Source organism: Sporisorium graminicola, chromosome SGRAM_20, assembly GCF_005498985.1.
Source record: "Sporisorium graminicola strain CBS 10092 chromosome SGRAM_20, whole genome shotgun sequence".
Classification (NCBI taxonomy): Eukaryota; Fungi; Basidiomycota; class Ustilaginomycetes; order Ustilaginales; family Ustilaginaceae; genus Sporisorium; species Sporisorium graminicola.
In genome coordinates this window covers 793,729-814,106 of record NC_043729.1, presented here as the reverse complement: position 1 = coordinate 814,106, position 20,378 = coordinate 793,729, and the positions used below count along the sequence as shown (strand labels likewise).

General features: G+C 56.0%; 6 protein-coding genes across 6 annotated transcripts; 3 read left to right on the top strand and 3 right to left on the bottom strand.

The window, feature by feature from the left end:
* Positions 1-1,399: 1,399 nt before the first annotated feature.
* EX895_003459 (uncharacterized protein) lies at positions 1,400-4,834 on the bottom strand (the record flags this gene model as incomplete). Its single annotated transcript, XM_029884057.1, has 1 exon — positions 1,400-4,834. One exon carries the CDS (start codon positions 4,832-4,834, stop codon positions 1,400-1,402), a length of 3,435 nt encoding a protein of 1,144 aa, XP_029739863.1.
* Positions 4,835-5,991: 1,157 nt separating this feature from the next.
* EX895_003458 (uncharacterized protein) lies at positions 5,992-8,703 on the top strand (the record flags this gene model as incomplete). Its single annotated transcript, XM_029884056.1, has 1 exon — positions 5,992-8,703. The coding sequence occupies one exon, from the start codon at positions 5,992-5,994 to the stop codon at positions 8,701-8,703; it is 2,712 nt and encodes a 903-aa protein (XP_029739862.1).
* Positions 8,704-9,356: 653 nt separating this feature from the next.
* Positions 9,357-11,747, top strand: EX895_003457 (uncharacterized protein; the record flags this gene model as incomplete). Its single annotated transcript, XM_029884055.1, has 1 exon — positions 9,357-11,747. One exon carries the CDS (start codon positions 9,357-9,359, stop codon positions 11,745-11,747), a length of 2,391 nt encoding a protein of 796 aa, XP_029739861.1.
* Positions 11,748-12,779: 1,032 nt separating this feature from the next.
* Positions 12,780-13,547, top strand: EX895_003456 (uncharacterized protein; the record flags this gene model as incomplete). Its single annotated transcript, XM_029884054.1, has 1 exon — positions 12,780-13,547. One exon carries the CDS (start codon positions 12,780-12,782, stop codon positions 13,545-13,547), a length of 768 nt encoding a protein of 255 aa, XP_029739860.1.
* Positions 13,548-13,953: 406 nt separating this feature from the next.
* Positions 13,954-17,646, bottom strand: EX895_003455 (uncharacterized protein; the record flags this gene model as incomplete). Its single annotated transcript, XM_029884053.1, has 1 exon — positions 13,954-17,646. One exon carries the CDS (start codon positions 17,644-17,646, stop codon positions 13,954-13,956), a length of 3,693 nt encoding a protein of 1,230 aa, XP_029739859.1.
* Positions 17,647-18,110: 464 nt separating this feature from the next.
* EX895_003454 (uncharacterized protein) lies at positions 18,111-19,025 on the bottom strand (the record flags this gene model as incomplete). Its single annotated transcript, XM_029884052.1, has 1 exon — positions 18,111-19,025. The coding sequence occupies one exon, from the start codon at positions 19,023-19,025 to the stop codon at positions 18,111-18,113; it is 915 nt and encodes a 304-aa protein (XP_029739858.1).
* Between the last annotated feature and the right edge of the window lie 1,353 nt (positions 19,026-20,378).

The window sequence follows — 20,378 nt, the reverse complement described above, 5'->3', positions numbered from 1 at the left end:
CGTTGGGCTGAAGCAGCAAGCAAGACAGAAGAGGAAAAGATAAAAGAAGATTAGTTAGAATCCGCCGCGAGTGGGCTGCACCGACCTGAAGGCTGGGCTCACGCCAGGCGCAAAGAAAAAAGTTGGGCGAAGCTTACCACTTGACGGGACATGTTCTTGGAAGCCTACTGTACAAGAGACGCCTGTTCGCTCCTGGTGCTGCTGCTGCCTAGATGGTGAGACGAAGCAGCTCTTTGATGATCGACAGGGTGAATATGTGGCCCCGTACGGTGGATGGAGAGCTCTATATCCGTGGCAGAGATTGTGAGAAATGTGTCCGATTGCAGACTTGGAGATTTCCGATCGGGAGTTCCGTACGTGTATGACGCCGTCAAGAGGCTGCGATGCAAAGGTCGTCCCAGCTCAGCCGAGTGGGCGGGGGGTGTAGGAAGCAGATGGGAACGTGGTGGAAGAAGTAAGGTGAGATAGAAGGGACGAGTCCGTACTTTGCTTTGGTCGGCGAGTCGAATGCTGAAGCTGTGTACTGCTGCAGCTGTGAGCTCGATACTTTCGAAGCGATGGCCATGCGATCGATCCTTCCTCGCAAATAAGCAGCAAGCAGCCCGTCGGTGGTTTGCCGGCCAGCGGACCTGCCTGCCTGCCGGTCTCTTTCTCTAAATCGCTATTTCGGTCTGCTTCCGAACACCGTCTCAGCAATTCGCCTCTGACGGGAAACTATTTAGAAAATGGCGTCTGAAATCCAATTTCACAAGAAGGCGAGAAAGAGAGAGCGAGAGTTCTTTATGCAGAGGTCACACGGCGCTGTCACGACACAGAAACAGCTTCGGCGCTGCTGCGCTCCTGTAATCGGAAGCTGCCGCCGCGGAGATGTAGCGCAAAACCAGCAAAGAGAGGGAAAAGCCACAGAGGGCTGCACTTGCTACACTCACCTTCGTACACCGTCTTGCTGCCAGTACCGGGTCAGGACAGGCTGCGGTGCGATCGCTCGAGCCCGTCAACCTACTCATGAAATTGCTGCCAGTCAGGACCTTGTCCTTCCGGCGGCTTCCCTTGCTTGGTGGAGGGGTTTCTGTATTGGCGAGGACAGAAGAGGGCCGAAACCGGACAAAAGAGGTTCAGGGTCGTGACTCGATCCGAGCAGCAGCGCGCACATCCGCATCCTTGCTCCCAAATTTACCTCGTGTCGAAATCTATTTTTTGCCTCCTTTGTTACACCATCCGTCGTATCATCAATGGAGGATGATGCTGTAAACTTCATGCCGCGTGCACATCTCAATCGACCGCACTGTGCTGCTTTCTCGCGATCACTCCGGAAGACGTTGGTGTTCAAGTTGAACTGAGTAAAAGCACAATCATGTCTGCATTGCGTCCTGCAGTGCTTTCTGAGGATCGCCGCTTTTCACATCTTCTCAAAGGCGAACCCGAGGTAGAGCGTCGCCGCCTGCCACATTTCTTCATCGAGGACCAACGAGCCGTGCTGGTCCGTCACCTTCATCCTCTGCAGCAGCTTGCCGTACTCGCTATGCCTTTGGCCCTCGTGATAGATCTCGGCGAAGTTCTTGCGGTAGATGCATCGCAGTCCCACCTCGTGCGCCAGCTCTTCAAACACGTCAAAGTCGACCACGTACTCGGGCACGTTTTCCACGGCGTCCTCGAGAAAGAACGTGTATCGGTTGCCAAACGCAGGCCACCGCTCCACCTGGTCAAACACCACCTTGTAGTATCGATTGCCGATCGAACGGTCTTCCGTGTTCCCGCTTTCGGCCATCCTCCCGCGCAGCTCGTAGCTGTCCGGGATCGTGCCGATAAACACGCCGCCCCTCCGCAGATAGCGCGCGACGTTGTCCAGCATCATCCGTGCCTTCTCCACGCTCTCCCACGCATAGTGCATGCAGAACTGCAGCGTCACATTGTCAAACATGGGGTCCAGCAGCTCCCGCGGGATGACCTCCGCCAACGCCATCGAGAAGCAGTCGAATGCGAAAAAGTCGCCCGGATAGCCGTTGTTGTTATCGCGGTGACGCGCGATCGCCTGTTCGATCGAAACAGCTGCAATGTCGGCGCCCACCAGACCGCTCGGACGCACCTTTTCCCACTTCTTGAGGTCGCCTCCTTTGCCGCAGCCGAGATCCAAAATGCGCCCACCACGCGCTCGCGTTCGGCCGTCCAAAGTGGGGTCACGTCCACGTGCGAATGTTCCGACAAGCACCGATTTGATCCAGTTGTTGAACTTGCGCAGCCCAATGATGGGCGACTCTTCACGCCCGTGGATGCCCACCTCTCGTCGCTTGTTGTAGTGGTCCGCCACCTCTTCCGCGTCCTCGAGCGTGTCTCCCGCGCTACGCTTCTTGGCGTCTGCTGCTGCCGCACCCTTGATGCCGTTGGAACTCCCTTTGGCGCTAGATTGGTGGCTAGCCAGTTTAGTGTGAAAGTCGCGCAAGATCTCGTCAAGTGCTTCTCTACTGTCCGACTGATGAAGCTGCTCCCATTCACGGCGCAGGGGATTACGGCATCGCGCACGCTTGCGATCGATCTCCTCGATTCCGATTGGGCGAATAACTTGTCGGGGCTGTGATACTCGACGTGTTGGTGCATAGCGGGGTAGAGGCGCGATGGCATCAACAGGTCCTGACTCGAGGGGTTTGGAGTCTTCTTCAGGCTGAGGCGACAACTCGGTCTTGACTGCTGAAGGAGCACCTGCAGATGCAGCGTCCGGATTTGAGTGATGCGAAGCAGCAGAAGCATCGCGAGACCTTTCATGGGGTTCCGGTAGTGACGTTGCTCCATAAGGATTCGCCGCAGAAGAAGCTGGATCTTCTCTTGGCGCGGAGCGAAGATGGGATGGAGCATGACCCTCTTGCGACTTGGTTGACGGTGCATCATGTTCTTCCGAGCGCAGTGCACGCTCTGCTTCCGCACTATGGCGATCTTGACCACAGTAACCACGACCGTTCGAGCTAAGCGAGTCCTGTTCTTCGATAGGATCCCGGTGGCTGCGTTGCGGGCCAAAGGAAGGAGATATAGCAGTCCGTGGCAGAGCCGGCGGCTGTTCCGCATGCGAAGGAGTCGGTCCGCCCGGCTGATATGCTGAGCCCGGTGTGCTGACAGAGGTACGGCCATATCCGTATGCGTGGTGTTGCTCACCATCGTGACCATACTCTGTGCCTCCTTGGCTGGGACGCTCCATTTGGCCAAGATGGGGACTGGTTGAGCTGCTCGACCTTTCTCCATCCTGATGGTAGCCTGCCATTTTGTGGTCTTCCATTCGTGGAAAGTAATTGGTCTCCTCGTACTCATAGCCAGGGTGACGCGGGTGGGCTGAGCTCGGCGTGGTTGGTGGCAGAGATCGTGCACCTGGTGTGACAGGATAGCCTCCCTGCGACGTGACACTGCCAGGAGTCGGTGGCATGCCGTTGCCAGATGATAGGGTTGGGGCATAACGTTGTGCATGGTAGATCGAGTTGCCAACACTGCCTCTGCGAGGAGAGGCACTTGTTGGCGGTGGCGGCATACCTGCTGCTGACGACGGCGACGCCTCGTATTCGTCGTGATTCCATGACTGTGGGGGCCCGCTCCCCAACGAGGCACGTGCGTGAATGCTGTGCGCGGAGATCGGAGAATGCGGCAAGGGGACGCGCCTGTTTTCAGGCGATCGAGCGAAGGGCACCTCTGGCACCGCGAAACGATGTGACGGTGACGGCTGCAGGTGTGCGTGAGGGTGGATTGCGGGACTCGACGAGGCGCTCGGGTATGCAAACGAATTGGATCCAGATCGAGGCAGGGGACCATTACCGACAGGACCTGAATGAGCAGCGTAGCGAGCTCTGTCTGTGGGATGTGCTCCCAGAGAAGGGCCGATACCAGGACTGGAGCCACCGCGATTCAACGTGGTTGGGGTTTGCGGGTGCATGCCTGGCGGATATGCGCTGGTGGGTGAACTGCCACTGTAGGAGCTGGATATGCCAGCACCGACCAAATGACCGGTAGAAGAGCGATCGCGAGTATGTGGGTGAGGGCCCGGGCCGGCATGTGCTGTTGGATGACCGAGGGGTGACATCTGGCTAGGGAGGTGCTGCGGAGGCTGATGCGAAACGTGCGAAGAGACGGATGAGTGCGAGCTGGACCTGGGCCTGTCCAGGATGGCACCTGCCGTGCCCTCGTTGAGCAGATGCGCCATGCTTGGGCTTCGTTCCGCGCGCCCGAATGGGTGTTGATGCGGACCTGGAAGCGAGACACGCGAATGGGATGAGCTGTGTTGTTGGCCACCGTGTAAGCCACCGGATGCACTACTGGATCTGCTCATGCTTCGATCTGCGCCTGAATCTTCGCGAAAGTGAAATACGTCCCTGTGCGCTTCGCGGTGCCTGTCGTGTTCTGCCTCGGACATTTCGCTGACAGCAATGAGGTCGGCGATCGACGCGCTTCGTCGAGTAGGTTGAGCGGCCGACTCCGAATGCATGGAGTGCCGAGGACTGTGGTCGTAGCGATGAGCGGCAGATTCGTAGTCGCCGTACCGAGCATGATGTTCCCGTGGGTGCGGAGGAAGGGCAGTTGTTGACGAGCGGGGGGAAATGATGGCCGCGCCGGACATGCCTTCGTGCACGCTGCTTTGACGACCGTAGACGGCGTGCACCTCGCCATACTGGTCGAGACTGTGACCAGATAGACTGCGTTGAGGTGCGGTTGATTCGTCATTATATGCTGCAGCGCGTTGTGCGTAAGCGGACGAGGATGGGGACGGAGGCGGAAAGGAGGCATGGTGCGATTGATTATTTGGAGGCGGAGACGAGCGGTCTGAGCCACCAGCATCACGGACTGGATCGTAACCGGGCATAATGATCCTCGTAGTGCGCCGGCGGAGGTGCAGCTCGGGTCAAAAGATGGAAGCCTCGAGAGAATTCAATGAAGAAGTGGTCGGTGATGCATACTTGTCGGACCAAAGTTGCGCAGCGTCGGTCGGCCGCAGTGATTCAGGCGATAACAGAATTGAGGCGCATACTGGTGCCGTGTACCTGTGCGATGAGGATATCGATGGCAACGATGTGGGAATGGACGATGGATGAGGAGAAGTGCAAACGTGCAAAAAGTGCGCAAATCAACTTGAACGCGACTCGGAGCCGAAAGCGCGTTCAGAGACCCTTTTTTCGAATTGCCTCCATCCAATTTCGTGTTTCTGTAACGTTGTGAGATTTCAGTTTGTTGGATTCGGAACTCGGAGCTCAACTTTTTCGAAGAAGTGTCCTTGTGCTGCTCATTCTGAAGGACGAAGAGGGCATGGACTGACTATACAGAACCTGGTCATCGACACCAATCACTCGATACCAACTCGGCAGCCAACGTCAACTGTGCGCGGGCAGGCAACGTAGCCGGCCCGTCCCCGAAGAGGAACAAAGCTTGTCAGACTGTACCGTGGAAGAATAGCACCTCCGGTCAATCATGTCTTTGATACGGGGTGCGGCGGGAAACAGCCAGACGGCGCGGCGTTTGCTGTTGTGTCACAATACGTTCCTTCAGCCCGGGCCATCAAGGCTGCCATCGAATAGCTTCCCCAGCGCTTATGCGACATCTTTGCAACACCAGCAGGGACCAGCCCGTTTCCTTCACGCTTCAACGTATCGTCAAAAGAAGAAACGGACCAGTAGTCCAGGGGCGGCGAACCAGAATGGTTCCAAAGAATTCTCGCATACCCTTCAACTCCCCAGTACACAATTTGGGATCCGTGCCAATGCTGCTCAGCGAGATAAGTTGTTCTACGATCGTACCTGCGGCGAGCTTTACCAATGGCAACGCGCTAGATCGAACGCCTCTAGCGAGTTTGTCTTTCACGATGGCCCACCCTACGCCAACGGCAACTTGCATTGCGGCCATGCTCTCAACAAGATCCTAAAGGACATAACCAATCGATACCAAGTGCTTCGCGGTAAAAGAGTTCATTACATGCCCGGTTGGGACTGTCACGGCTTGCCAATCGAAGCGAAAGCACTAGCAAGCATGTCGGCCGAGCAGAGGCTCGCCCTAGACCCGCGAGAGATCCGCAAGCGAGCTCACGACGAAGCTGTCAAAGCGATAGAGACCCAAAAGAGCGAGTTCAGCCAATTCGGAATCATGGCTAACTGGAGCAATGACGCCACCTATCGAACGCTCGACCCCGGTTACGAAGCTCGTCAGTTGCGCGTATTTGGTGAAATGGTGCGCAAAGGTCTCATCTACCGTCAATTCCGCCCAGTCTACTGGTCACCCTCCAACCGAACCGCACTAGCAGAATCAGAGCTGGAGTACAGAGAGGACCATCTCAGCAAAGCTGTCTATGTCTCGTTCAAATTATCAGCTGGACCTGACCTTTTGCAAAAACTGGGCCAGCACGCCGGTGCAGCAGATGATCTCCATGCCGTCATCTGGACCACGACACCATGGTCGCTGCCGTCCAACATGGCCATCAATGTCAACCCTTCTCTCGAGTACAGCATCGTTCGACGACCAACGTCAAATGGACCTTTTTACATTATTGGCACGGATCGTGTCATGGCCTTCGAGTCGCTGCCAAGCAATCTCAGCGACGAGCAAGGAGCCGACTCAGCCAAAGCACTGGGTCCACTCGAAGAGATCACTCGCATTCAAGGTTCGGATCTATCCGACTCCGTGTACCGCTCATCCCTCAGTGCGCCCAACAGTCCGCCAAGACCCATCTTGATGGCCGACTACGTCACTGCTGTCTCTGGAACTGGACTGGTACACTCAGCACCCGCGCATGGTGCGGAAGACTACCAAATATGGAAGCAGCAAGGCCGTCTTCAACGGGATGGAATCTTTTCCCCCGTCAACGATGAAGGACGCTATTCCTCCGACATTTTTCAACTCGACGCTTCGTCCGCGGAACAAGGCTCGGGCGACTATCAGAAAGGGCTCGGTCAACGTCTCATCGGTAAGGAGGTGCTTACCGAAGGCGCACAAGAAGTAATGGCCATTTTGAAAGAACGAGGCGCGCTCATCTCTGCCCAGACGTTGCGTCACAAGTATCCCTACGACTGGAGATCCAAGCAGCCTGTGATTGTCAGAGCAACAGCGCAATGGTTTGCCAATCTGGACGACATCAAGCAGCAAGCTATCGAAGCGCTCGACGATGTCACTTTTGTCCCTGCCAACTCCCGTGCGCGTCTCGAATCGTTCATCTTGGGTCGCTCCGAGTGGTGCATCTCTCGACAGCGCGTCTGGGGTGTCCCCATCCCCGTGCTTTACGATGTGGTGACCGACGAGCCGCTGATGACGGTGGACAACGTCGAGCATATTGCAAGCCTCCTGGAGAAGCAAGGGACCGACTACTGGTGGAAGGCCGATGCGGAGGTGTTCGTTGCGCCTCAATATCGCAACGAGGGCCGCACCTGGCGTAAAGGAGAAGACACAGTAGATGTGTGGTTCGACAGCGGCACCTCGTGGGCGACTCTCAGGGATCAGCTTGCTCTGGAATCCAGTGCGCATCGACCACCGCGCCAAACCAGCATCGCCGACGTCTATCTGGAAGGATCCGACCAGCATCGAGGATGGTTCCAATCTTCGCTCATTACGGCAGTGGCGACCACACCAGAAGGACAGAAACCGGTCGCGCCCTACAAGACGGTAGTGACACACGGCTATGTGCTCGACAATGAGAGCCGCAAGATGAGTAAGAGTCTAGGCAACGTCATCTCGCCTTTGAGCATCATCAAAGGCGGCAAGAGCGCGGATGAACCGGCATATGGTATTGATGTTTTGCGACTTTGGGTGGCGAGGAGCGATTTCACAACCGACCCGCCGATTGGCAACATCATCATCCACAAAACGGCCGAAACGCTGCGCAAACTTCGCAACACGGCGCGCTTCATGTTGGCCAATGTGCCTCCTGCTGGTGACGTGGCGAAACTCGACAAATCCAAGATGCGACTGCTGGATCGCTTCGTGATGCAAGAGCTGTACCAACTCGAAAGGGGTTGCGCATCCAGCTACGAAGCGTTTGATTTCGCACAGGTGGTTCGGCGCTTGGTCGAGTTCGCCAGTGGAACGCTCTCGAATCTCTACCTCGATGTAGGCAAGGACAGCCTTTACCTCGATCCGCTCGACAGCGAACGACGAAAGATGATGGTGGCAGTCATTGATCAGACCTTGCGCACCATGACGGGGATCATGGCGCCAATTGTGCCTTTCCTATGCGAAGAAGTGTTCCACTTCCGCAGGGGCGCAAGCAGTGACCCTGAGGAAGGCACTGCTGGTGCAACTTCAGTTTTCTCTGCGGGCTGGCCCGAGGTAGAAGAATGCTGGAACGACGAGCACTCTGCCTCAGACTGCAAGCAGTTGCTCAAGCTGCGCGATGCCTCACTGGTCATGATTGAAGAGGCACGACAAGCTTCGCGCATCAAAACCTCCTTTGAAGTCGAGGTCGACCTCGTCCTCCAGCCAGATCAGACGCAGCTGATCTCTTTGATACGAACCTACGCCGCCGAACTGACCGAGCTGTTCAATGTAGCAAAGGTCAGCGTGGTCGAGCAAGGACAAGACGAGCATAATAATCAAGGCGTTCTGAGATCTCGCGATGCCGAAGAGGGTGTGGCGATTCGAGTTCGTCACTCTGCGCGCCACAAATGTCCACGCTGCCGCACTTTGCGCAAGGAAGCTGAGGCTGATCGCCTCTGCCAACGTTGTCAAGAGGTGCTAGACTTGCTTTCCGCCTGAAACGGAACATAACATTCTAGAAATCAAACACAGCATGAAAGCGCTCTCCTGCTGCCGGATGGTGCATTTGAGTAGCCTGTGACTTGCGTAGTCTCGTATTGGTCACAACTCGGAGGGAGGTCGATCGATGTGCTTGCGAAAAGAGCCCATTCATGTCGGCTTCTATCCGCCTTTCTTTGCTAGATGAGCCGGTAGTGCGTCAGCAGCACGTTTCCACCGTAACTTTTGAAATTTCCTTTCTGACGAAGCGGGGAACATGCGAAAGGCGGTCACATGCCCTGCGAAAAAGAAGTACTGCATTTTAGTAAATAAAAAATAAATATCTAAAGCTCTCGTAGTGCGCGACACCGGTCAATTGCACGTTTCTTCCACCGGTGCCGCCCACCTTCCTTTCACCTTTCCCATTTGCCGACATCGGCAGTACATTCCCACGACTACCATCTTCGCCACTTCACGAGCCGATCCGAGCTTACCCACAAGCAATCAATCAAGCCCCAGATCGGCGACATCGGATGCCCCGCAACGGCTCATTTATGAAGCGCTTCACGTCACATTGAGCTGCATAAGCTGTCGTGTGGCTATTGCTGCTTCAATGGCGCACTGGTGACAACGGACGGCACAGCCCTCAACCTTGGAGCATCCTCACTATCACTATGAAAGTACCCAAGCTCAAGCACTCGCCCAGTGCCTCCAACGACAGCGGCAGCACGGCCGACCCGCGCCTCTCGACAAGCGCGAGCGCGGCCACCGCGGGTCATCCGTATGCTTCCAAGATCCTGGCTTGCGTCGCATGCCGCAACAGCAAAGTCAAATGCATCTCGGATGGTCCAGAGCAGTGCAAGCGATGTCTGGAACACGGTCTCACCTGCATACGACCAGAGTATCAGCGTCTAAAGAAGGCAAAAGCCAAGCTCGAGCGCTTCAAGCAGGAAGCCGCTCTCTCCAACGGCGACGGAGTCGACCCTGCCTCTCTCCCCACAGAAGAGCAAGCAGATGAGGAGCTGTCTACGGACAACGACATGCTACCACAGGACTCGCCCACCACTCTCTTCAGCAATGCGTCATACGGCAAGTCGTCCCAACTCTTACACAACGTGCATAGCGTGCGTGCCGATGTTCGCCAAGATTGGGATCCTGTTTCGGCGGAGGTCGTCGATCTAGACACCAGCAAACTTCTCTTTGAAACCTTCATGGTCAAGCTTGAGGCCCTCCTTTCCTTCTTCGATCCTCGCATTCATACCTACCAGTACATTCGGTCGCATTCCAGTCTTCTCTTCACTACCATGTGCTGGCTTGCTGCCACCGTATCGGACTTCCCCGCTGCGGCGCGCGTCATGAACGATCTCAAGGCTCACATCGAAAATGTGGTTCTTCCTGCCGTCTATTGCCAAAACCTGCGATCCGTCGAGATCGCACAAGCCTTTCTCATGCTTGCTGCTTACCTCAGCCCTTCGCAGAACCCGTCCGAGGATCGAGCTTGGACACTGCTCGGCCACGCGATTCGTGTCGCAACGGATCTGGATATGCACTCTCGTGTCCTTTCTACATCCCAGCAGGTTCGGGCGTCATCCCTCTCCGAGCCTAAGGCCGAATACACCAGCACCAAAACTGCAAAAGATTCGACAGCGCAAGCAGATCCTGTTCAAAAACAGCACGACATCTGGCACCAGCGCAATCGCGAGAGAGCTTGGATGCACATCTGGCTTCACGAGGCCTCGCAATCCCAATACACCGGCCGCTCCTCGCTTCTTTCCAAAGATCCCATCATTGAATCATCGCGCGGCTGGCACCTTCACCCGGAAGCGCTACACACCGATGTCGTCTTTGTCGCCCTCATCGAGCTTCGCTCCCAGCTTGCACAAAACAAGGATCTCTTTCGTCTTCTCAGCAGCCGTTCCAGCTCGGAGACCGGCGGTGCAGGATCAACGCAGGCACATGTAGACTCTTCCTGGATACGTCACTATCTCGATCGTGTTCATCGAGACCTGACATCTTGGGAGGAGCGATGGGTCGTCAACCCTTCGCGCTCCGCTACACACCCTCGGCCTCTGCGGCTGGAGCTCGGCTCGCTTTACATCTGCTACACTCGCATGCAGCTGCTCTCTCTACCCTTGCAATGGCCCACACTACAACCTGCCATGGCAACACGCATTATTTCGGATCTACACTCGGTCTCGATTAAATACCTCGAGGACTTTCTCGATCGAACATCGCCGCAGCGGCTTGCCCACTCGTACAACTCGATATGCGTCACTGCTACCTATGCCGTCGTCCTTTCGCTCAAGCTCACCAAGATGGCGCGTTCTTACTCGTTCATCCAGTCGGCCAGAATCCTCACCCTTGTTCGCCGTGTTTCCGAGTATCTTCGCAAAGCTGGCAACTGGACGCCACATCAGAACGGCTCGAGCCTGGAGTATGCCAACTATATCGATCAATTGCTGGATAAAGAAACTCCTCCGAACACCGTCCACGCGTCGACAGCAGCTGGCGATCGCAGCTCTGAAGCAAATGGAGCGGCCAAGACAGCCGCCAGTGGTGCATTTATGGGAACTGCTGGCGAACAGCACAGCAATGAACACACAAACGGACGTCCGCAGCGCAATTCGAGCACGTTGCCCCAGGATACTTCTCTGCAGACAGCAGATTCGTCTCTGCCACCATCTTCGCAGAGATATGCTCCACCTCTTCAGCGCGGACAATCAAACACAACGCATCCGTTCAGCTCACCGCGTGCTATTTACAGTGCCACCGCAAGCGCAGATTCCGGTCTCTTTCCTCGAATCTCTTCAAGCCCTCGTTCAGCTCATTCTGTCGTCCCTTATCCAACTACGCCCTCGTCGCATTTCTCGCTGCCATCAGCTTTAGCCACGCCCAATCATATTCCGAACGGAGGGGTTGACTTGCAGTATGCAACGGCTCAGGGCGTCGAGGCTGGTCATCCGCAGTGGAGCTTCCTCGCCAACGATCCCGAGCTGTTTGCCTGGGCGAGATCTTTTCTCAACGACGAGCTCGATATTACCATGCCAGGCGCCACCTTCAGCTGATCGTTGCTGTTCTCTCTCGCCTCGATGGCCGTAATGAGCTGATTTCGGATCTATTGCACACGCTCGGTCATCATCCTGTATCATACTTGTATAATTGAACCCTGTAGTCTTTGAAAACGAGATCAGTGTAGCTAGCTTGAGACGCGTGCAGACGCGTGCTTCTGCTGGCAGCGAGCTCGACGCAGTCATTACCGGCAAGTGCGAGCTCGATAGAGACAAGATCAGAGCGGACATAGAGTGTAGCACATGCTGGTTCAAGAAATGACGTGGAAGCTGCAGCCTGATCAGGATCTCTGACCAGCTTGGATCTTGAACGCGTACTCATCATCTCGGCGGCAACGATGTCTCGCAAGTCTTTGGGGATACTAGCAATACGCGGAAGTGTACGCATAGCTTGCTCTTCCGTCGCGAATCGCACATGGACCGTGTTGGCATGAACGCGTTGACGTAAGCCGGTTTCTCTGACCGCGATGGGCGCGGCGCATGGGTGAGAAATATCCCCGCTGCTGACGGATGACCGATCTGAATATAGATGCTTGGCACGTTGGTGCGAAGTTTTGACGTAGAGACACGGTTTGAAGCGTTTGTTCGCGGAGTCGGATTGCGGATGACTGCGTACAGCTGGATTGCTCGCCGGCCAGCGTGCGATAACGTTGAATCACGCGCCACTTCAATTAGTGCATGAATGGTACTAAGATGTCGCTCCTTGGCGTGAGAAGATGCGAGCCGCTTCCGTGTTTCGGATCGCTTGGAGACTAGCACCTGACGGAACTCTACGAGAATCATCCGTTTCCGCGCTTCTAGAAGCCGGAAAATCTGCGAAAAGATCGGACAGAGTTTTCGAGCTAGCACACCAAGTGCGATTCGGGTAAACGAAGTCTCTCAAGCCATTTTGGAAGCAAACAGCCGAGTATGCGCTCAGCTCAACAGCCGACGGAGACGCTGCCAGAGGTGTACAGTACTGTACAGTATATAGTCTACCAAAGCTCGGACCAGCAATCCGTTGAAGCCCCGCAACTCTGATTCCACAACATGTCGATGTCGTACTCATTCCTCAACGCCTCCCGCCCGCTCGACCCTAGTTGTGTCCTCCAAGGTTCCCGGTCGACGATCTACAAATGCGGCTACTACTATATCACCAACACCACGCAGGTAACAAAGCTTAACGGCACGTGCTTGCAGGAACAATTCCCTGGCGGGTATGAGTTAGTGGGGCCGAGCAACATCACTCCCTGTTCGGACTTACCGCTGACGTCAAACTCGTCCAGCAAGGTCTCTGTTGGACGCCGACTGTGGGGCTTGGTGGTCTTTGCTGTATTTGCGGCGCTGCTTCCATACGCCAGCGCTGGCCACGTTCCGCACATTGCCAGCAAACCAGACGTCTTCAAGAGACAAATCGATCAGTCCTTTGTCATCACTAGTGGTCCCACTCAGGTTGAAGGCGAGACCAAGTACATCGGTCCCACAGTTTGCGAAGCTGGAAAAGTGAGAGCGTCGTTGCAATTGACGCTCACATACAACGAGTCGTCGCAGATCTCGGAAGAAGCGGCCCAAGTGTTTGACCATGCCGTCTCTTACCCAACGTCGGTTGCGAAGACCGCCTCTGGTTCGGCGGGACTACTCACCGAAAATATCGACGCAGTCTGCGCGAGCCGCTGCGGTCGCATCACTTTTACGCCTTTTCTGCAACGGGTTGTGGGAGACTTCCGCCCAGGGGGACCCAGCAATTACACGCGCGACACCCCTCAGACCATCAACGGCGGCGAGCCAAACGGCCGTTTCAATGTAACCTGTGATTGATGCATACAGCCCGCAAGTGGAGTGGCTTCATCGCACACATGACCCGATGGCAAGCAAGACTCGCACGCCGCACTTGTGCTTGGACAACCACCAACAAGCTCGACGCCCGCATCCTCTTACACAACTTCATTCATTCTTTCGCACCTCTCTGCTGCTGTTGTCTGTCACCGCAATTAGCGTCGGTCGCAATCTCATTGCTCCTCAACAACACCGCTTGTGCGGCGCTGAGTTATTTTTGGACGCTTTTCGGCGCCTCGGGACATGTGGCAGAATGAAAGGGACTTGAGAACTCGCCTTCAAAAGGGGCTAAGTGTGTGCACCCGGGTTCTTCTCTTCTCCGACTCTGCCCTGGGCGTGAAAAGGCCGGAAATGACCGAGACTATCGACCTGGGTCGACTCTCCGGATTTACCTGAGCGGAAGCGTCGCCAACGAGTCCAGGATCTTTGCGAGCGACTGACCGATTGGCCATACTCCCGCACCATCCCTTGCTTGCAGCCACCTTGACGCCAACGAAAGCACTCTTGCAGGAGCCATGGAATGGGCGAGATTGCCGACTGATTCAAGCATGTATGTTGTCCTGTGTTCTGCACGACCGTCTGCCTGGGCGAAGCCTGTATCCATCAAGCTGTTGCCGCCATGAGACGACGAAGGTGAGGTGGACGACGCCATCGACGACGCTGAAGAGCACTTTCGCCAAGGTCCTGCAGGCCGTGCCGCCCGCGCCGAAGATGCTGCTGAGCTGTAGAATGAAATCCGTACAATCTGACCCGGGGATGCGTGTCTGTCTTGTTGCAGCACGACCAGCGAGACGGAATGCAAGGCGACTGCAGCGTAAAAAATGTGCAAGCACTCAACCGGCGCTCTCTCGAGACTCTGCTTGGCGTGTCGCAGCATTTGACCGGCATGGAAGACGATCGATGCGGTCTTCCAAGGTTTGGTCTCGTTGAGCTCGGTACTCAGCTCTAGTCGAGCCGCATGCATGCGTTGCGCGCCACGCCGGCACGAGAGCACCTGAAGCGTTTCAGGAGATACGAGCGCAAACAGCTGAATGGCATGGAGCAGCAGCGCGACCCGTGCGTCTCGCGGCTGTTTGGTGTCCAGGAGATCGGTAGCAGCGGAGAGATACGCGCGCATCCTCTCAAGCGCCTGTTCCTCGTCTCCAAGGAGCATCGTGCAAAACCGGACCATCTTCACCGCTTGGTGTGTGGAAAGCATCAAGGCTGACCCAACACACAGCCGGCTGAAAGGCGACAATCGCACCAGTGACTCGCGTTCTTGGTCCGTGACAGAGGACGAGTGACCCTCGGGGCGCGATTGAGCCGTCCGCTGAATAATGTCACAAGCCTGGTGAACGTCGAGGTACTCCGAGCTGTCTGGCCAGACAAAGTCGGCATGTGCTTGCTCCTCGGCATGGACAGGCATCAGCTGATGGTCAAGGTCGACACCTCGTCTGTGGATGGGCGAGAGCATCTTTGCCGTTTGCGCCCATTCGATCGCCGAGGGCGCTTGCCACAGCTGGTCATCGCAGGGCAGCTTTCCCGTCAACTCGTTGGGTGCAAAAGGTTCGGGCAGGTTCCAGTGCAGCGACAGCTCTGTCTCTGACACCAACGTCGCCCACGCGGTACGCCGACCCGTCTCCCACGCCACCCACGCCATCCAACGTTCGTCGAGGCTAACATCTGCAGCTAGCTTGGGCGGCGAGATGTTTTCCAGCAGCCTGCAGCGTCGGACCATGGTGCAGTAGGTGGAGCGGAATGCCTCTGCATACTCCTGACGAGCGGGGACACCGACACTGCGCCAGATCATGTAAATGAGCAGAATCGACTGGAATGTCGAAGTGACTCTGGCCATGGCGTTGTTGGACAGCGTGGCTCGACTGACGCTCATCTGGGTAAGACTGGCGAGATAGACGGCAGCATTGCGACTGCCTGGCACCTCGGAAAAAAAGGCGCCCACCGCACACAATGCGGCTAGCAAGCGCGGATCGCATTGATCCGGATCAAAGGTGGCTTGATGGATGGCGGGGAGATACGTGTAGCAATGGTGGAAGAACAGCTGCAGGTAGACGTTGAGGGTGGATGCATCCAGCGTGGAAAAGGCGGCCTCAAAGCGTTCTAGCTCGATCGGACTTTGCGCTGCGTTCTTGAGATGCTCGGCCATGCGCGTCATGGCGGTTCGATTGACGCGCTTGACGTGAGCCATGTCTTCGGACATGAGGTGTTCCTCGGAGGCGTTGGAGAACGTGAATTCGGGAAGCTGGTTCTCTTTGAGCGCAGGATTCCATCGATTGGGCCAGGCTTGCACGGCGGAGGCCCGAAGGTGTCTTGATCCTGTGGCCTGGCTCGCTGGGCGCAAGCCGTCGTCATCTTTTGTGATCTCTAAATCTCGTTTGGCTTCGACGGGATCGAACTTTGCGTGGTCGAGGGCAGCTAGCTCGTCATCCGCAAGCTCTGGGCTATTCCATCGAGATCGGCCACGGGCAGGTGGTCTGTTTGTACCGGCAACTGCACCTAAAGCGTGATTTGGAGTGGCAGTTCGAGGTGAGGCAGCGGTGGACATGGAGGCGCCTGCTACTGGTGTTGCACCTGCATTCCTTGAACCGACATGTGGTGGCAGGCTGGACTGAGGCGTTCGTTGAACATTGTCCATCATCTCTGCCGCCGAACTGAGCATGGACAAAAGGTTCGGCTGCTGCTCAAGAGCCTCGTTGAGCGAAGCGTGCTGAGGCTGTTGTTGACGCGATACTAAGCTTGAGCTTGATGGAGCAGTGCCCGCAAGCAACGAGTCATCAGCGCAAGCTGCAAGATCAAAGTTGGCCCACTGATGCATCTGATTCCAGTCAAGCAGTGGAGGCGCTTCGGGACTGTCTGCAAAGATCCAGTCGATTTGTCCGGACTCGGTGTTGGAAATGGTGCGCTTGGCTCCATCGAGCCATTCGAGCAAGTCGGTCATGGAGCGATCTTCGTAGACAGCGGTGGAGTTGAGTGGCGGTGCTGAGGTATGCATCGCATTTGCAGAGGTAGGAGTGGCAGCCACCAGATGACTACTAGTTGCAGATGTGTGCAGAGAATGTGTTTGGTGAAAGGGTACGGGCGGATTGGACTCGGTGGTGATAGGGCTGGCCAGTGGTAGCAAGGAAGCAGGCACAGTGGATGAAAAGTGGGGTTCTTGAAAGTGTATTTCTTTGCGATTACGATCCAAGTTGAGTGGTAGCGCCATGTTTGCAAGAGAGGGTTCTGCGGACGCGACGAAGGAAGCAGTTGCCGATAGACTCGCGGGGCTAGAAACTTGTGGCTGTTCTAGGTATGGTGTGAGGGAGGCGACTGGAGGAGCATCGTTGCCAACGGAAACATTGTTTTCATCTTCGTCGTTGTCATTGTTGGCCTCAGCATCCGCTTGCTGGACATTGTCGATGGCTATCGAGGCTGACCTGGTGCGTGAGCTACTGGATGGTGAGGGAGACTGGTGGGAATTTGAAGGATATGTGCACTGGACATCGGGCATGCGAAGACAGCGGGAGCAACAAGGTTTTTTGGCATCACACTTGAGCTTCTTGGAAGAGCAGCGAAGACAGGCGGCATCGACTCGATGCAGGGCTGAACGTTGGCGCTTTGTGAGTTTTGCATTGCTTTCGTCGAGCGAGCGCTCCTTGCGAATGAGGTGGAGCTTGCGATGGCGTTGGAGGACATCGCTTCTACGAAACCGTTTGCCGCAGTCTGAGCAGGCGAAGGGAGCAGCATTGGTGTGGGAGGCACGATGGCGAAGCATGTGTTCGTAGCGAGCGAAGGTCTTGGAGCATATATCGCAGCAATGCTTGGTGGAGCTGGACGCATTGGAAGCGTTGGAAGCATCGTGAAACGGTACGTGATCAAAGGTGTCGTTGCTCGGATCGAGTTGAGGATGGTGGAGATGTTGGTTGCGATGATGGGATTGATGCCGAGAAGCGATCATGCCTGCGATTGGGATTGCACCTGGCGGAGGAGATTGAGACGGAGAGGGCGACATGTTGTCGTCAATGTCATGGTCTGGATCGTGGGGGGCAGAGGCAAATGCATCGTGGTGACGACGTTTGTGTGGAGCAGCTACAGCTAGCACCATGGCTGAAGGGGCGATGCTAAGGGTGATGGTGATGGTGATGATGATGGTGGAGCGTGCCAGTTCCCGTCCGGAAAAGGCCGTGATCAGATGAGGAACAAGAGACCATGCGGTTGCTGCAGCTGCTTTGCAGGCAGTAAGACCCAGGGACTATTATTACCCCGCAGACAGGCACTGGCTGACAGCCAAGTCACGTGCTGTCATCTAGTATTAATAATAAGTTTTCCGTCAAGGGAGAGGACCCTTGTGCATCCCCCACTTCGGCCCCAGATTTGCGCAGGCTTGTTATGAATGCGATTCTACTGCGTTGTGATTGGTCTCAATTTTGTGTGCACTTTTTATCATCACAAATTCAACCCAAAAAATCGTGTAACAATCTAAAAAGGAGGGGCGGGAAATGGGGATTAAAAATCATTTGACCTTCATACCAACAATTCGATCCGGGAATGAGGGCGGTCATGTCGGTATCAGGCAGAGCGGGCATTCATGTATCGCAACCAAGCCCAGTGTGACAGCTTGAAAGCACCAAGGCCCACCCCAGCCAACGTACATGTCAGTGCGCTTGCCCAGAACAGAAACAGGCCTTGCAGGAAGAAGACGCGAAGCACGGGCACTGCCACTGTGGGACGCGAGCGCTGCACCATTCTCTTGGTCTTGGCAATGTGCAGCGCCAGAGCCTTGCGCACTGTGCTCTCCCGTTGGTTCCCCGACGCTCTCGACAAGGCCGAGTTCGACCCAGCGGTTGAGGCAGCTACCCCGCACAGACCCAGACTGGTGCTGCGAACCCCGTCCAGGTAGGCCACACTGGAGGTCTGGAACCCATTGAGCGGCCATCGCAGCCCTTGCCACTCGCTCGTCGCCTGGATACCATGGTGGTGCAGTACACCAGCACTGTCCGGTCGCGCTCGGATTGCGTAGCTCGAAAACAGATTCTCGGGCGCAACGTGGTTGACCGACAGACTGGCAGGCTCCAGCTCCCGGAGCACATGCTGGATCTCGGCAGAGTCGTCCGAGTAGACCACCATGTGGCCCTTGTGCAGTCCCACGCCTTCGATCAAGCTCATAGCATGCTCCGTGCTGCTCACCCCGACCAGCACAAGCGTAGCCAGTTGCTTGACCTGTTCCACCACCCCACGCTCGCTGATCACTGCGCTCAGCCTGGCGGCACGTGCAGCTTCCACCTCGACCTCGATCAGTGCAATCGCACCACGTCGCTTTTCCGACGCAAACGGCTTGACGATTCGCGCTGCTCCTCCGCACATGCCTACTTTGTTGCCCGCACGCTGTTCCGAGAGCAAGAGCTCTTCCAGCTGCGATCCATCGTCGCGCGGGCAGAGACTGGCCGACGAGGTGGCAATCGCCAACAGCAGAGCTTGTCGCATGCTCCCGTATACCTCTTCGTGAACAAAGAGGTACTTGGGTGCACCCACGCCTCGTCCAAGCAGCATCGAACCACCATCCACCACCTCGGTCGCTATCTCCTTGAGCTTGGCCTGCACCAGCTTGGACCACGTTCCGCCGCTGCTGAAGTGCAACACGCCAGAGGGAGGCTTGGCAAGCGAGGCCGATAAGTAAGCTGAGCCGGGCACTGAAACGCGAGTAGCAACGTGCGAAGTTCCTGGAATCTGAACTCCGAACACGTCGGTAGACGAGTCTCTCAACTTTGCAACGCCCTGTTTTTCCTCTTCCATGTCTGCGGCATTGACAAAGAAGACGGCCGACTTGGGCAAAACCGGAGTGAGCTGCTCGATGATCACCTTGTTCAACGACGGCAGAGTCGGAGTCAGCACGGCGCACACCGCGTTGCCCGCCGCCACTGCCGATACCAGTGGAGCAAACAGGTCGTCAAATGGCCTCTTTGGCTGGGCTACAATCAGCACCGCACCCACAGGTCGCGCCGCAATGTTCATCGCCGCCAGACCACCCACCACTTTGGGAGTGAGCTTCTTGAAGAATCGATCGGGTAGAGCACCGCCAGGTACATTCGGCTTGCACTGACTCTGCAAAGCAGCGCCGATCTGCGAGAGTGTAAAAGCGTACTCTAGCTCGAGCTCCACTCGATCTGCTTTGCCTTGGAAATCTTGCGACGCTGCCGCCAACAGCTGTGTCCTCTTCGTTTCGAAGAAGCCAAAGATCGTTTCGAGAACCTTGAAGCGATAGGCCTGATTGTGAGAGATCCTCTTTTCGACGAGCGCCTCTTCTATGGCGTCAACAACGTCCGCAAACTGATACACTTGCGGCGGGAGCGCTCCAGAAGTTTGTTGCTCCGCATCAAAGACACCCCGCTCCTTGGTTCCTAGAAGCAGTTGCGTACTCATCTTGTGTAATGAGAGTGACTGTTACGAGATTGATCTTGATAGTTGCGTAAAGGTGGCAGTAGTGTTGGGGGAGAAAGGAAGGGTAACGAGGAGCCTCTTCTTTTTCGCTTGCTTGGACATACCTCGAGTCCGCTCGTAAACTTATGTCTTCTCCCTCGAACTTCCTTGCGGTCCACCCTTCCCGAGTTCTCATATACGCAGCAATCGAGCGCAAGGCCACAGAGACAAGGTGTAATCTCTGAGTCGGCACGGCTTGAGTATGCATTGGTGTGTGGAGTCTGGCCGGAATATCGGTTGGAAGTGGGGGAGGCCGATTTATAGCCGTAATGACTATAGCCCTGCAGCTCACTAACCCGAGCCAGATTCCTATCGCTCCCCCCACTTTGCACACCTAATGCACTCAGCGTTCGGTCCCTG